At 35.5% G+C, this 15,274-nt stretch overlaps 2 protein-coding genes and 2 pseudogenes across 2 annotated transcripts; 3 read left to right on the forward strand and 1 right to left on the reverse strand.

Annotated features, from left to right (window-relative positions):
• Positions 1-2,419: 2,419 nt before the first annotated feature.
• On the forward strand, positions 2,420-6,432 carry LOC104707900 (putative F-box protein At4g10190; annotated as a pseudogene).
• Positions 4,572-5,745, forward strand: LOC104707907 (uncharacterized; annotated as a pseudogene).
• Positions 6,433-6,886: 454 nt separating the features above from the next.
• Positions 6,887-8,051, forward strand: LOC147949859 (uncharacterized). The gene is made up of 2 exons (XM_087510938.1): positions 6,887-7,285; positions 7,644-8,051. Exons 1-2 carry the CDS (start codon positions 6,887-6,889, stop codon positions 8,049-8,051), a joined length of 807 nt encoding a protein of 268 aa, XP_087367064.1.
• A 47-nt stretch (positions 8,052-8,098) lies between these two features.
• Positions 8,099-12,155, reverse strand: LOC104790188 (formin-like protein 1). Its single transcript, XM_010515895.3, has 4 exons — positions 9,938-12,155; positions 9,649-9,854; positions 9,203-9,447; positions 8,099-9,115 (listed from the first exon to the last, which is right to left on the reverse strand). Exons 1-4 carry the CDS (start codon positions 11,854-11,856, stop codon positions 8,294-8,296), a joined length of 3,192 nt encoding a protein of 1,063 aa, XP_010514197.2. The 5' UTR covers positions 11,857-12,155; the 3' UTR covers positions 8,099-8,293.
• Positions 12,156-15,274: the final 3,119 nt, after the last annotated feature.

A 15,274-nucleotide genomic window follows, 5' to 3' on the forward strand; every position in this document is an offset into this window, starting at 1 on the left:
TTTTAATACCAAAATGCCCTTTCTTCAGTTTTTTGTTTGTTCTAATCCTAATGGAATTACATGTAATAATAGAGAATTTTATGGTTACATACCTAAAAATGGTTCCTTTTAATAGTATAGATTAATTGAATATTTGATTTTGAATTGCTGTATTTTAGTTATTATTTTTGCAAAATTTTGTAGGGATTAATTTTGTAAATAAGTATAACTTAAAGGGTATAAAACAAAATGTACTTTAAAAATGTTAATATTTATATTCTGACTTCTTATGTATAAACCAAGACCATTGATGGCAGTTACGCTTTGTGATTGATCTTGAATGATTCTAAATCCACTTTTAGCTTTTGTTTCAGATTGACTGTCAGGTTCTTTTCATATCTCTTACTTTTTGTAGTAACCAAGACCATTGATGACAGTTATGCTTTGTGATTGATCTTGAATGATTCTAAATTCACCTTTAGCTTTTGTTTCAGATTGACTGTCAGGTTCTTTTCATATCTCTTACTCCCTCTGGTTTAGTTTACAACTTTCTTAATTCACATGAAAATTCCTAATACGTCAAATAAACAAAATCGGAGGGAGTATATGTTATATATAATCCCTCCATTTTACAAAGAGAATGACACTTTGTATTTCCAAGACAAAATTGACCAGCAAAATATCAATTATAACTCCTATTTATTTCAGTTTATTAATAGTAGAGAGAATTTAATTTAATGTATTACAAAAGGGCATAAGAAAAATATATAAATTTTTCTTAATATGTGTAAAAAATGCTATAATGACACTATTTGTAAAACATAGGATTATAATAAAGTAAAATTATTTCAAGCTCATGCTCTAAGACATTGTCATTTTTCTCAAATTTATATTCACTAAATTTAATTATACTAGTATCATTTTTCAATGCTCTTTTAATTAATTAATTATTTTTCTTAATGTGGTATTATTTTAGACGACAAAAACAAAATGTGGTATTATTTATCAATAAGTTACTAATTTTACACACAAAAAAAAGATTAAGGAAATTATACGATTAATTATTAATTAGTAAAATATCATAATTAAAGAAATTATACAGTCAATTATTAATCCTAATAAAAAATGATTGTTAATACTCACTTGTATATAAACTAATAAATTTCTCATAATAAAATATTTTTTCAAATACATCCACATTAAATATAATCAAACTGCCTTCTATTATCAAAGCATTCTTTTGTTATAAATTAACTTCTTATGAGGTTGTTCTATTTTTATGAGGATGTATAATAATCAATTAAAGCTACACGAAAATTATATAAAATCGTTCATAAGTTCTTTTTTTTTTGTCAAATCTTAAAATTATGAGGAAAATTTTTTCAAAAAAAAGCTCATGTTTACGTTACTTAGAACATATGTTTACGTATTATATATAATATGTTATTTTTTTTAGTCTCTTGAGATTATTAAATTTGCCTTTAATTTCATTTGTTTTACTTCTAATATTCAGGATAGCGTAATAAATTTGAGAAAAATAATAAACTTATATGAATTTTTGATTTATTTATATACATGTTAGTATAGTTTTATATAAAATAAGTTAGACGAGTAGTAAAATTATTACCTATGAGATTACAAAATATGGAACAAATATATTTAAGATAATGTTAATTTTTCAAATATGTCATAATATTAGTTTTCATTTTTTTCTTTAGAGTTTTGTTTTATTAATATTAATTTATTTTGTGGTTGATTGGTAACATATATAAAGCTGTACAAAATAAACCATAGATCGGTAAGCTGTTACAAAATATTGCAAACTACATGAAAGATGTAGATAAAAAATAAGAGTAAAATTTTTAATAATGCTTTTGTGATTGGTCTAAATTAAAAGATATACTACTTGTATTTCTTTCTTTATCTTCACCAACCAAACTCTTTATTATTAAGTAAAATATATATTTAATATAAGGCACATTTGAAATATATGTGCGTGAACACAAAATCTCGTTTTTAAAAAAAATACCAAATAAATATAAAATCAACATTTAAAATAAATGTCCGTGTAAATACGCGGATCTAATCTACTTTGTATAGATATCGTAAACTAAAAACCAAATTTATAAAAAAAAAAGTTCAATTTTGCAACACGTATATTTATTTGATTTCAGATGTATGTATAATTAGAAACCTGTTTCAGCAGATCACATTTTGAAATATAAACTTAATGATAAAAGAAACGTAATGGTGTAGTTTTTCTTATTAATGACGAAATTACGAAACGCAAAACTTTTGATTCCAGTGGAAGTCGTGGGCCTCTCATAATAGCATTACAGGGCCACAAATCCAGACGCATCAACCGATTTGATTGTCTTTTTAGGTCTAAAACAAATCGTCTCTCTTGTTTCCCAAGTATTCAACCCTAATTTCGAGCACAATGTATCTTCTAGAGGAGTTGGTAGTGGAAATACTCGATAAGGCTTCAACAGCTTCTCTAGCACGATTACGATGTGTATCGAAAAGATGGAATGCTCTGATCAAAGATGTGAGACTAGCGGAGAAGCGTTCTCATGCTACGGTAATCATGTTAATTGATTTTGTGGTTTATCTAATGAGCGTCAATCTCCGCGAAATTCACAACAACAAGGTAATGGTAACAGATCAATTTAGCCTGAAAGATCCTCTTTCCAAGTCTTCAGAAGAAGTCAAAATATGGAACATCTTACACTGCGACGGCTTATTGCTATGCACCACCAAAGACCTTAGACTCATTGTTTGGAACCCATATTCACATGAAACCAGTTGGATTCAACCCAGAAGCTCCTATACGAAGTTAGATTACTTTGCTCTCGGTAAAACCTCATGCAACAAGTACAAAATCTTGGGGATGCAACAATTTGGTGAAGTTATGCCATACTTACTTGAGTACGAAATCTATGACTTTACCTCTAGTTCGTGGAGGGTTGTTGGTAAGACAACAGACTGGTCCATAGAAACGTGGAGGGGCCGTGTCATGTATGTGAATGGAAATACTTACTGGCTTGCTTATAGTAAAGACAAAGTGGATTTCTTACAAAGTTTTGATTATTCAACAGAGAGTTTTAGAAGTGTGTCTCTTCCAGGTGATCGTCATTCTTATCATATTTTCAGTGACTAGAGAAGAGCAACAACGACTTTGTTTGCTTACTTAAGACATGGATGTACATGCGCAGATCCAAAATAGGGCACCTTATATAAATATATGGATTGCAACTAAGATTGAGAATACTGGAGCCGCGTCATGGATCAAGTTCCTATCAGTTACTTTAGCCAATATCCGAAAGCCTTTTTGCGTTTGTAATGCTATGAATTTCTTGGTTGGCTCGCATAACAAAGTTTTAGTGTGTCGTGGTAAAAATGGGATCTCTAACACCTTTTTACACGTTTTGGGAGAAAATAAATCCATACAAGTGGATCATCACGATGCGAAATCTAGATGCCAACTTCTCGTCAATTATGTTCCAAATATGGTTCAAATTCTTTGAAGAAGGTATAAAAGTACCGGAGCAAGTGATTTATAGCGATCACACTAATTTACGCGTTGCTAATTTATATTACTAGTTTTCAAACGATTCCCTTTTTTTTTGTTTCCCTTGCCAGTGGAATAATATTATTAGTTATATCTCTTATCAAACTATTCAAGCTTCTTTTGCGATTAGTGATATAGATCTTGAATGATTCTAAAACTTATGTCCTTTCATATGGTTTATTGTGCCCAAGATGATATATTCAGTGTATATAATGGTGACTTGTCCTATATTCGCAGTTTATAGAAAAAGCCGTGTTTGGGATCAGTTTATCACGGATCTAGTGTTCACAAGAAGAAGATTTCTATCTGAATGAATCCTCTAGGGGCTAGAAACTTGGACACCTTAATTGTTGGCAACAACTTGTTGCATAGTGAGTGAGACATTAAGACGATCCCATAAATAGTTACTGTTATCACTACCTAAGTGCATTATGCATGTGTATTAATTTACTTTTTTTTGTTAATTAGGCCATGAATGGTTATTACTTATTAGTTTTTAGATGGTTTATGGTTATTAGATTTTAGATTTTGAAATTTTTTGTTTTTGATTTCTTGGTTTGTTGTTTTTGCTATTGAATTTAAAATTAATAAATCAAAAATCAAAAACTCAAAAATAAAACATGTTCTCGTTGAATATATTTTTTTTGTTTACAAAAGCCAAAAATTATGGTTTTTATTTTCTCTTTCAAATTGGAAGAAGCCACTCAAAAACTAGTTTTCCTAAATTTAAGAGAATTTTTATTTAAAAAATCTTGAAAGGTAAAAAAATAGATTTTCAAAGAAACAAAATCTAAAAACTAACTAAAAACTAGTAAAACATTCAAGATCTTAACAGTAAGGATCAGATCAACAAAATTAATTTATTCTTAAATTATTAGTTTTAGGAAAAACAAAGAAATTTAAACGTAAACCTATATATTATATAAATATACCCCAAAAACAAAACAGAAACGTCTCTCTCAAAACCCTATTCTTGGCCACCACTTTCCTTTTGCAACCTCCTTGAATCCGCCAAAAACCAATGGAGAAAACGGGTTTGCGTGGCCAGTTGGATCAGGTTAGAGTAATGGGTGTTGAAGTAGAGAGGTTGATGAGGGAGAAGAGTGATGGGGAGGTCGAGATTAGGGTTTTGAAAGGTAAAATAAATGAGCTTACAGGTAAGGTTGAGATGGACAAGGAACAGTTGAGGAAGGTCTGTGATGAGAGGGACTTAATCAAGAATGGGTCTGATCGGTTGAAGGAGAAAGAATCCAATTTGGAGAAAGTGATTGCCAAGTTGAAGTCTGAAAACGATAAATTGGTGAAGGAGAGGGAGGTGAGAGAAGAGTTGATCCAAGTGGTGAACAAGGAGAAGATTAGTCTGGAGAAGACAGTTGATGAGGGGAAGAAGGAGGTTGAGGGACTGAAGAGTGAGATCAAAGCGCTTTTGAGTGAAAAGAATGACATGGAGAGTGTAAAGATCAAACAGAAAGGAGAAATCGAGGAGTTAAAGAAAAAGGTTTATGTGCTGCAAAAGGATTGTGATGATCAAACCAAAATTAACGATAAGCTTAGCTGCAAAGTTGGTCAGCTAAACAACTCCCTTGCGCAAGTTGAGCTCAAGAGAGAAGAAGCTGATAAAAGCACTTGTTGAGGAGAAGAGGCATGTAGAGGATCTTAAGGTAGTGGTTTTAAAATCAGAGAAGACGACTGAAACAGCAACTACAGAGGATCTTGAGATTGAGGGCCAGAGTTTGCTCACAGCAATGAATGATTTGGAGAGTCAGTGTGAATCATTGAAAAGTGAAAAGGCTATACTCCAAGAGAAGCGTGTACAGCTCAAAGAAGCTATGGGTGCTCTGAAAACAAAAGTAGAAGCCGCTGGAATGGATGCAGAGCGCAACTTAGCAATGCTAAAGAGAACTGCATCTGTGTTGTGTGAATTAGAGAGCCGAGAAGATAGATTGACTGGCGAGCAACAGAAGCGAGAAAATGGAAAAGAATCCTATGCGGTGGAGCTAGAGTCGATGGAGAAAGCGTTCAGAAACAAAGTTTACATAATTGAGGAAATGAAGAAAGAAGCTGTGGTAATGAAGCAAGCAACGGAAGCGGCACGCAATATGCGGAACTTCTGGATTCAACTCTCAGCTATACTTGCGATTTTCGGTGCTGCCTCTTTTTTCCATGCCACACGCTGCACACTAGAACAAAAGTAACCGAAGATATCCACGGGCGGCAATACATTTCACCTATTATTTTAGTTTGAAAGACTTCTTGGCTCTGTTTTTTTAGTTTGAAAGACTTCTTGGCTCTGTTTTTTTAGTTTGAAAGACTTCTTGGCTATGTTTTTTTAGTTTGAATGACTTCTTGGCTCTCTGTTTAAAGTAGCCTCCTTTCTTCAACACCTTGTTAACATTCTTCATTTTTTTTTTAAATGTGGAAAACAAAAAGAAAAAAAAAACGTCTCTGTCAATTTTAATCCCTCTCCTCTATATATATATATGTATATAAACCTATTATGACAAAACAACCGGATACTTTTTACAACAACTTGCACAGACAAAAGCCTGAAATCCCACTTTAAGAAAACTAATGAGATGAGTTATGTTCATCGTCCGATGACGAAGATGAAGAAGAAGAAGATGAAGATGATGATTGCCTTATTGCCTTTGTAGTGGGATGAATTTCTTGGTTGACCCGCATAACAAAGTTTTATTGTGTCCCGGTAAAAATGGGATCTCCAACACCTTCTTACAAGTGGATCATCACGATGCCAAATCTAAATGCTCACTTCTAGTCAATTATGTTCCAAGTTTGGTTCAAATCCAACCAGGTTCTTTGAAGAAGGTAAAAAAGTACCGGAGCAAGTGATTTATAAACGGTCACACTAATTTTTGCATTGGTAATTTAAAATACTTGTCTTCAAACGATTTCCAGTTTTTTTCCCTGAGAGGCCAAAGGAATAATGTTAGTTATCTCTCTTATCAAACTATTCAAGTTTCTTTTGTGAGGACACTAACGCTTTGTAATAGATCTTGAATGATTCTAAAACTTATGTCCTTTTCATATGGTTTGTGTCCTCTAGAGGCAAGAAACTTGGACACCTTAATTGTTGGCAACAACTTGTTGCATAGTGAGTGAGACATTAATTTATAGTTTACAAGACAATTCCATAAATAGTTTACTACCTTAGTTCACATATATTAACTTTTTGTTAATAGCAAAGAGATCAGATGAACAAATTTAATTTATCCTTAAATTATTAGTTTTAGGAAGAACACATTTAAACCAGGATCGCATTTAGATCCTTTGCTCTGAGTTGCAAATTTCATTGACAGGAGTTCTAATTTCTGGGATATGGCTCAGCTTACAGCTACGTTTCTACCGGAAGATGTTGCTATAATTTCTGCCTTACCGTTGCGACAACCGGATAAACCGGATTTGCCGGGATGGCATTTTACTAAGTCTGGTACATATTCGGTTAAATCAAGATATCATTGTCTACGTTCTCATCAGACGGTTCCCTCTGGGCCAAACGTTTTTGGCCCGGATATTACACCTCTTCAGGCCTTTGTCTGGAAAATTAGGTGCCCACCAAAACTTCGTCATTTTATGTGGCAAGTTCTCTCGGGTTGTGTGGCGGTTACAACTAATCTACGGAAACGTGGTATGAGTTGTGATGCAATGTGTGGTCTTTGTGGCTTTCAGGAGGAGACAATTAATCATACCCTCTTTGAATGTCCACCTGCTAGACAGGTTTGGGCTTTGTCGCAGTTCCCGACTGCCCTAGGTGTTTTTCCATCAGCTTCAATCTTTCACAAACATGGACTCTCTTTTTTGGCGCTTTCCAAATGTTCCGACACATGAATTTTTTCCCTAGATCTTGTGGTATAAATGGAAAACGCGTAATGATAAACTCTTTAGTAATCTGGATTCCAACCCCCTAGCGATCTTGCGACTAGCGGAGGATGAGGCAAAAGCATGGGCTTTGGCTCAAACAGAGGACTTGTCGGTCGCATCGACTTTTCCTAGTGAGGTTGTTCCCCGGGGAAGCAGGGGCTTCAGTGTTCCTTGTTCTTTGTCGAACTGTATTTGTTTTGTAGATGGTTCCTAGAAAGCAACAGACCGTTATGCAGGAAGAGGGTGGTTCTGCACGTCGCCCTATGGTGATGTCCCCACTATGGGAGCTGTCAATCTTCGCCGTAGTCTAACCTCTCTTCATGCTGAGATTGAGGCCCTTGTCTGGGCCATGCGATGTATGATTGGAGCGGATAACCAATCTGTTGTTTTCCTTACCGACTGCTCCAACCTAGTGAAGATGGTGTCTTCGCCTTCCGAGTGGCCAGCTTTTACACCTTATTTGGAGGACATCCAGGCGGATAAAGAGGAGTTTACCTTCTTTACATTAGTCTACATTCCGCGCTTTCAGAATGGTAAAACGGATAATCTTGCGAGACGCGTTCGCACAGTTCCGCATTTAGCTACCTATGTTAACACTATTCCTTCGCATTGGCTTGTTTGAGCCAATCCTGTACCCTTTGTTGGCAAAAAAACAAAAAGAAGAACACATTTAAACGTAAACCTATATTATTTTACACAAATGTGGAAAAGAAAAATTAAAAACACTTCTTTGTCTCTGTCAAATTCTTTCCCTCTCCTCTATATATATATATATATATATTTAAACCTATTATGACAAAACAACTGCATACTTTTTACAACAACTTGCACGAACAAAAAGCCTGAGATCCCACTTTAAGAAAACTAATGAGATGAGTTATGTTCATCGTCGGATGACGAAGTGGAAGAAGAAGACGACGAAGATGATGGTTGCCTTCGTCCAACGAGTCCAGGAAGAGGCTGTGGCAGCATTGGATTCACTGGGACAGGAAACTTATGAGCAGAACTAACCATTGTTCTTTCGTTTATCATCCCAACTTCTTTGCATACTCTGTCTACTACTCCAAGGAAGTCTCTAACCACCAAGAATATTCTAAACGGGTGCGCTTCTTCTTTAGCCGAGTTCCCGTGGAAGTACTCTGTGATTTCTTTCACTAGAGATAACGCTACACTCTCTTGAGCTTGTACTCTTATGATCTCTTCCTCAGCTTTTTTCAGAAACGTGTTCATCGATTCCGAAAACCTCTGGCTGTTGCTTTCTTCTGTTGTAATCGTTGATTGGACTTGAATAGCCTCGTTGATCTTGGCGATGCCTTGAGAAAGCTTGGAGACGTAGCTGCTTAGTACTTCTGAGTCCATTGCAGCAGCTTTTTTGACGTTAATTAGCTCTGAACAGAGACTTGATACGACTTGGAGGCCGAGTTTCCTGCATTTAATGTCATCTGTTTGGGTGTTGTTACCTGAGAGACGTGTTCCTTCTGCTCTGATTATCTCTTGTACAACGAAATGTAAGAGAGTTGTTTTCCCGTCAGCGCCTTTGACATCGACTAGCTTGAGAAGCGTGTCAAGCTTGAAGGCATGTGCATCACCTCGGTTTGTCCCAACGTTCATACGGTTTCCTGTCTTAAGAACCGCTTCTAGTAGCTTTAAGAACATCCTACTGTTCCTCAGTTCCTCACAAGCAGCCTACCCAAAACATTGGAGATGAAGTCATGATCCGATACAAACAAAGGTAAAAAAGAGAGAACATAGCTTGCTATAATATAGTAATACCTCAAGAGTCTCAAAAGATTTCTTCAGGTATTCAACCTCAGACTCAAAGTTAGCTACATAGAGCATCGCATCAACTCTTTTAAAGGCGAATGGGATGTCTAGCATTGCCTTAAGAAACTTCTCAGCATGTCCAAGCTTAACAGGCGAATCATCTTTATACTCTTTCAACTTACGCTCTTCTTCTTTTGTTGGTGCCATCTTTAGTAAGCTTTCAAGAAGTTCAGTCCCAAGTGTATCAGCATTGCCTGAAAAAAGCATAACAAAGAACATTAATATAACACCTAGAATCTCCCAACCATGAATGAAGAGAATCTTTCAGCTGTCTACCAATCATTCATGACTTCAAAAATGATTCTTACTAGCTAAACAAACAGAGAAAAACTCATATTTTGGAGATGAAAGGAGAAAAAGATTGTGAAACTATGTATGTGACAGCATTAGTTTACCTTCAAGAAGAGCCTCACAAACTTCTTCTATAGTGACATTAAGTGCGCGAAGCAAGATGGCAATATTCTGAGCTTTCTTAGGATCCAAGACTCTGTTCTCTTGGTTTAGGTTCGGGACAACAGATCGTGGAGTAGTCTGACTCTGATTTGGTTTGTTGTCCAGCGTCTTTGCCACAAACAACGTTTCAATCATCTCCTCATCTAATCTGCACACCACATCAATAACTTCAATAACAAACATCACTCACAAAAACCATAACTGTATCAAATAAGAGACACATTAACTCACTTGAAAGAGCTTGATCGAAGATGATCCCAAACCATCTCACGATCCGAACTTGCTCTAACTTTATCCCAATGTAACGCTTTTAGCTTCGGTTTAGGAGTCTCCTCCGTCGGCTCACTCGCACTAACCGTCTCTGGAACCTCTACAGGAGAAGTCATCACTGGATGGTTTTCGGATTGGAGCACAAAAGGATGTGAAGGCGGCGTAAGAGAAGGCGGTTTTGATATCGTCTCCACCTTAGTAGCCACCTGATTCCGTCGTCCCCACAACGGCATTGGTGGAGGAGGTGGCGGCACACGTGAACCTCCCATTGCAGCCAACATCGCCGGAGAGTGTAAAATCTGAGGTGAAATGTTCGAAATCCTTGGTGATACATCTAAGCTATGACTAAAGTCTCTCTCCGGAGATGACGATAGAGACTGCGAGTTCCGAGAAGACAACTTAGGTGACTTATGAGAAGCTTTCTCCGGTGAAGAACAAGTGGAGGAAGAAGAAGAAGAAGAACGCAATGCGTTTAACTCTTTGAGAAAACCTTGTCCTCCTCCTCCTCCAGGAGAAGAAGAAGATAGTAACTGAGACTGCAAACCTTGCCGGAGATTACTCATAAACGCCGGTAATACCTCCGGAGACTTCTGAAAACATCTATACGGTGATGTAGAAGCAGAGGAATGCGAAGGAGATCTCAAGTAAGCTTCTGGTGTATCGTTTGGTCGTCGTTCAGGTGAAGTTGAAGCAGATGATAACGGAGAGGTTTCGAGATTCTCTTTTTTGTTGTTGTGATTCTCCGGTGAAGCTGTGAGTGATGTAACCGTCGGAGATCTAGAGATTTGATTTAGTCTTCCTCCTTCGTCGGAGTTTTTTAATCCCGACGATAACGAAGCTAACGACAGTGACGGAGACCTAACGAATCTGTAATCCGCCGGAGATGTTTTTGACGGTTCTGGTGGTGGTGCAGCGGCGGTGGTAGTGATTACTACAGGTTTTGATTCGGATCTTTTAGGACTCACTGAAGGAGAGATACTAATGAACGTTGATCTTCCCGGTGAGCCTGAGCTTGAAGATGAGCAAGAGATAGTGTCATTGTTAACAGATCTAGGGTTTTGATGATGATCCGGAGCTCCGACCCGGTTTAATGTCTCTCTCCCGCTTTGTGAGCCACGTGGAGAGTAGAACTCTTCTTCTTCCTCTTCTCCGATTGAACCAACATCTGGATTTAGCCGGAAGCTTCGTTTCATCAGTGGAGGAAGCGGTTGAAGATCTGGTGATTCGAGTTTTCTTGAACTCGATCCGTTGTTGCTTCGGTTGCTTAGAGATTGTTCATCGATGCTTCTTTGATTCACCATTGTTCCTAAGTAGAGAAACTCAGAGCTGTTGTTGTTAGTGGTGGTTCTTTGTTTACTTCTAGCCTCTCCATTGCGCCGTGTTGGAGCCGTTCCGGTGGATGGAGTAGGAGGAGGGTAGACTCGACGGCTACTGTCGGTGGTGTATGTTTTGCTGTCATCGGAGAAGTTGAGATCTTGGTTGCTTGTTCTTCTTCTACGCCAGTAGAGTAAAGCGATGAGTATGGCGACTAAAGCGGCGGAGGAGACTGCGGAGATGGCGACGATGAGGAGTTTTTTGGAGTTTTGTGGGGATTTAGTGGCGTGAGGGACGATTAGAGATGAGATGTTAGCTGGGAAAGAAACGAAGGAGGATGGTGAAGGAGGTGGTGGAGATGAAGGGTTTAATGGGAAGAAAGGAGAAGCGTTTGGGTCTGATGGTGGTGGAGTTGTTGAAGAGAATGGTAGTTTAGGAAGCGGTGGTGGTGATGGAGGTGAGGGCGGTGGTGAATCGATAGGGAAGAATGGTTCATGGAGTACACGACGGTCGGCGTGGATAAGATCTAAAGATGAGAAGCAGAACAAGAACAAGAAGAAGAGCATTGTGTTTGTGTCTTCTTCTTCTTGTTCAAGATCTGAGGAGGGAAAAAAGAAGAAGAGGAGAGTGATGAATCCAGCTAAGATTGTGGTGTGGTAATGGTTTCGATTTCGATCGATCTTTTTGTTCGCTCTCTTCTTTTGATTATTATTGTTTAATTGTGTGTTTTTGACATCTCAAGTTTAGTGATGGTGAGAGGGATGAGTGAGTAGAGAAGAGAGAACTAGAAAGCCAAAAGAGCTGCTGAGATTGAGAGGAGAGTGGTTAAATTATTCGTGTTACGTAGTGGGGACTAAATTCAGACAAGAACATATGGGATTATGACACGTAGGAAAAGACGTGGACTTTGTAATAGTGTGTCCGCGTTTATGTTTAAGTGTGTACACACTGTGCATTTTGCAATTGCATTGCTGCACCGTACTACGCAGAATATTAAAATGCGAGTGGATTTGTTTTTTCTTTATTTATTTAATTTAATTCGGTTTAAAAGCTTTTTGAAAGTGAGACTAAAAAAAAATATATATTATTACGGCGGTGTGACGACGGCTGTATTAAAGAAAGAAGTATGGAAAAGAAAATATTAAAATATATGGTTGAGAATAAGGAAGTGGGTGTATACTGCGAGAACTAGTTTATTACTACTGTAGTTTACCGACACTGTCGAAGAAAGTGTATATGGTCGGTCCATGTGTTTTCAGTTTTCACCGATGTAGATTAAAAGGAGGATTTAGGATTTCAGGCTGGTGTAGATTAAAAGGAGGATTTAGGATAAATATAATAATGAGAATATGAGAGAAATAAATGTAAGAAGAAAATTAGACTAATTAATGGATAAAATTGTCTTTTATGTTTTAAGTGGAAAAGTGTTCAACAAAAACTGAAAGAATATGAACTTTTACTCTTTAAAAGAAAACATAGTAATTTTGAGTAAAAAAATAGTACCACTCATTTCTTTTCCTTCTAAAGATGTTAAGATGTTTTCCACTTATATTAAAATATGTACAATTGTCATAAATACCACTAAAATATATTTTTATTCCAAAAATACCACAATTTTTTTTTTTCCAAAAATACTATTAAAATATAATTTTTCTAAAAATACCACATAATTAAATTAAAGTTTTAATACTAAAAACTAATTCCAAAATTCTAAATACTAAATCCTACCCCTAAAAACTATACCCTAAAACTAAATGTGTCAACCTAAACCTAAAAAAAAATTCTACATCCTTAAAAACCAATTTTTTGTGTTTGTGGTAATTTTGGAAAATAAAATAGTGGTATTTAAAGGAATTTCTATTAAAATATATATGCAAAATTGGATTATAAAAATTATATTATCCTTAACTAATTAAATCAATTTGAGCTAGACATGTTAAAAACATTACTAATTTTTTTAAAAAAAATCTTCTAATTCGATGAAAGATTTTTGACATATATGGTTTATTGGTTTGCTAAAAAATTTTAAAGTATCAATTTTGTGTCGTAAGTCAATAAAATCAATTTATGTGTATTGTATACAGTGTTCGGAATAGGTGCTGAACTTTCATAAATAGAAAACTTTAAATCCGTAGGGAAATAGATAGAGAGCCAAAATTTGGGTGGAACAGGTACTGTTAAGTTTAAAATAAAAATTAAACACTGTAAAACATTATTTACAAATGTCAAAGTTTTACAGTGTAATTATGTAAAAGTTTTGAGATGTCCTGTTCTTTTTCCCGACGCTCTAGCGACCAAAAAAAACAGTTTTTTAATACGATGTTATAACGGCAACGTATTAGATATGCACCTGTGTCGCTAAAAATAACAGCGATTCTTTATCTTCATTAATGATGTCACCGGCGATCATATTGAGCGACTGTTTTTTCATTTCTGTTACATTTTTTGCCTTCGTCGGAGTCGCTATCGCTATCGCAGCGATTAAAAGACAAACAGGGTAAAAAAAAATACATCATCAACCCAATAATTTAAAGATATTTCCTCAAACTAGATATTATGTTTCTTTTTTTTTACCATAGAGCCCTAAAGTTTTCTATAACTATGTTAAACTTTATATAGTAATTCATACTTATCGGTATTAGTACCTTATAGATGTATTAAGGTATCAATGTCGACCAAGAGCTTAATGTTAAATTTCGATAGTAATCTCAAACCAATATCTATTAAAATACTAATTCGATCGTTGCAAATAGTTAACCCATAAATGTTACATGAATACTTCTTCATCCAATAACCATATTTCTAGATTTGGCCCTTAAATTTTTTTAATACAATAGGCACTGCGGCTAAAGCAAATGCTCCCTGCGTCTCATGCAACGTTTTGGAACGAGAAACGTAACCATAACATATCGGTTTTGTTTGTGTTTGATTGAATATTTCGCAATCGTAAAATGGGCACTACACATGTTATTAATAGTTTTAAATCATTTTTTTTTGTTTGCAACAGAAAGACAAATCACTAGAAATTGATAGTATTGAAAATGACAGATATAATGAATTTACCAGGACTCCAAAAATTATCAAATTTAATGAAATTTTTTTTTGATTCTTATAAAATTTGTGGGCCTGAGAATTTTAGGAAAATCTATAAAGTTAGATAATAATAGTGCATATAAAAGTTGAAATAAAATGAGGTGCTAGATAAACCATAATTGGACTAAGAATAGGAGTAAAATAATTGGGTCACGTGGGAATGGTACTGAAAATGTAAGAGTACGAGAGTATCAGGTAAAACCACCGACACACTAGAATTGATTTGTATACTTTACATTTTATACTTTTACGCAAAAGACCTCATAAGTACACACTCACTCTTTCAATAAAATTAGTTCGACGAAAAAAAAAAAAAAAAATTAATGGTGATATTTGTGGAAAAGGAATAAAAATACCCAAAAACCCATATTTTTATGGATGCTACATATATATGGCTGTATTGTTATTTCAGTAAAATGATAACAAAAATTTGAAAGTGTTTGACAAAAAAAAAAAATTGAAGTATGATATGGTGTTACGATTGTAGTGTTAGATATCAAAGTCGCTTGATAACATTTCAAACGATTAAATTCCACGGAAATGGTGGTTGAAGATGGTTAGAGACTTCTGTGAGCAGAACCCTTCCATATGTCAAAGGTTCCGAACATAACTCTTAATCTTGGAACATGCACAATTGCACAATGCACATGCTTAGTCCGCAATATCTTCTAAAGAAAATGCATATAGAAACAATGTCTAACTAGGGGTACACCCTAATAGTCACACTTAAATCCACCTTAAACCTTATGTTGAAACCCTTATGCGTATTAGAGAATCAGTGGCTGAGATGGGAGTCGTGATCAGATAATCCGGTAAGAGTTTTCCACTCTTAAACTTATACTCTATTTTTCAAATACTTTTTTTTTTTTAAGTTTTAGTTCAGTATGAAGC

The sequence above is a fragment of the Camelina sativa genome, chromosome 1 (genome assembly GCF_030686135.1).
Source record: "Camelina sativa cultivar CO46 ecotype springtype chromosome 1, ASM3068613v1".
Taxonomy (NCBI): domain Eukaryota; kingdom Viridiplantae; phylum Streptophyta; class Magnoliopsida; order Brassicales; family Brassicaceae; genus Camelina; species Camelina sativa.

Coding starts and splice junctions, on each gene's coding strand:
- LOC104790188 (XM_010515895.3), bottom strand. CDS start 11,856: ATGCTCTTCTTCTTGTTCTTGTTCTGCTTCTCATCTTTAGATCTTATC. Junction 9,855..9,937: donor CTTCGATCAAGCTCTTTCAA/GTGAGTTAATGT, acceptor TGTGGTGTGCAG/ATTAGATGAGGAGATGATTG. Junction 9,448..9,648: donor TTGTGAGGCTCTTCTTGAAG/GTAAACTAATGC, acceptor TGCTTTTTTCAG/GCAATGCTGATACACTTGGG.
- LOC147949859 (XM_087510938.1), top strand. CDS start 6,887: ATGGCTCAGCTTACAGCTACGTTTCTACCGGAAGATGTTGCTATAATT. Junction 7,286..7,643: donor AATGTCCACCTGCTAGACAG/GTTTGGGCTTTG, acceptor GATGGTTCCTAG/AAAGCAACAGACCGTTATGC.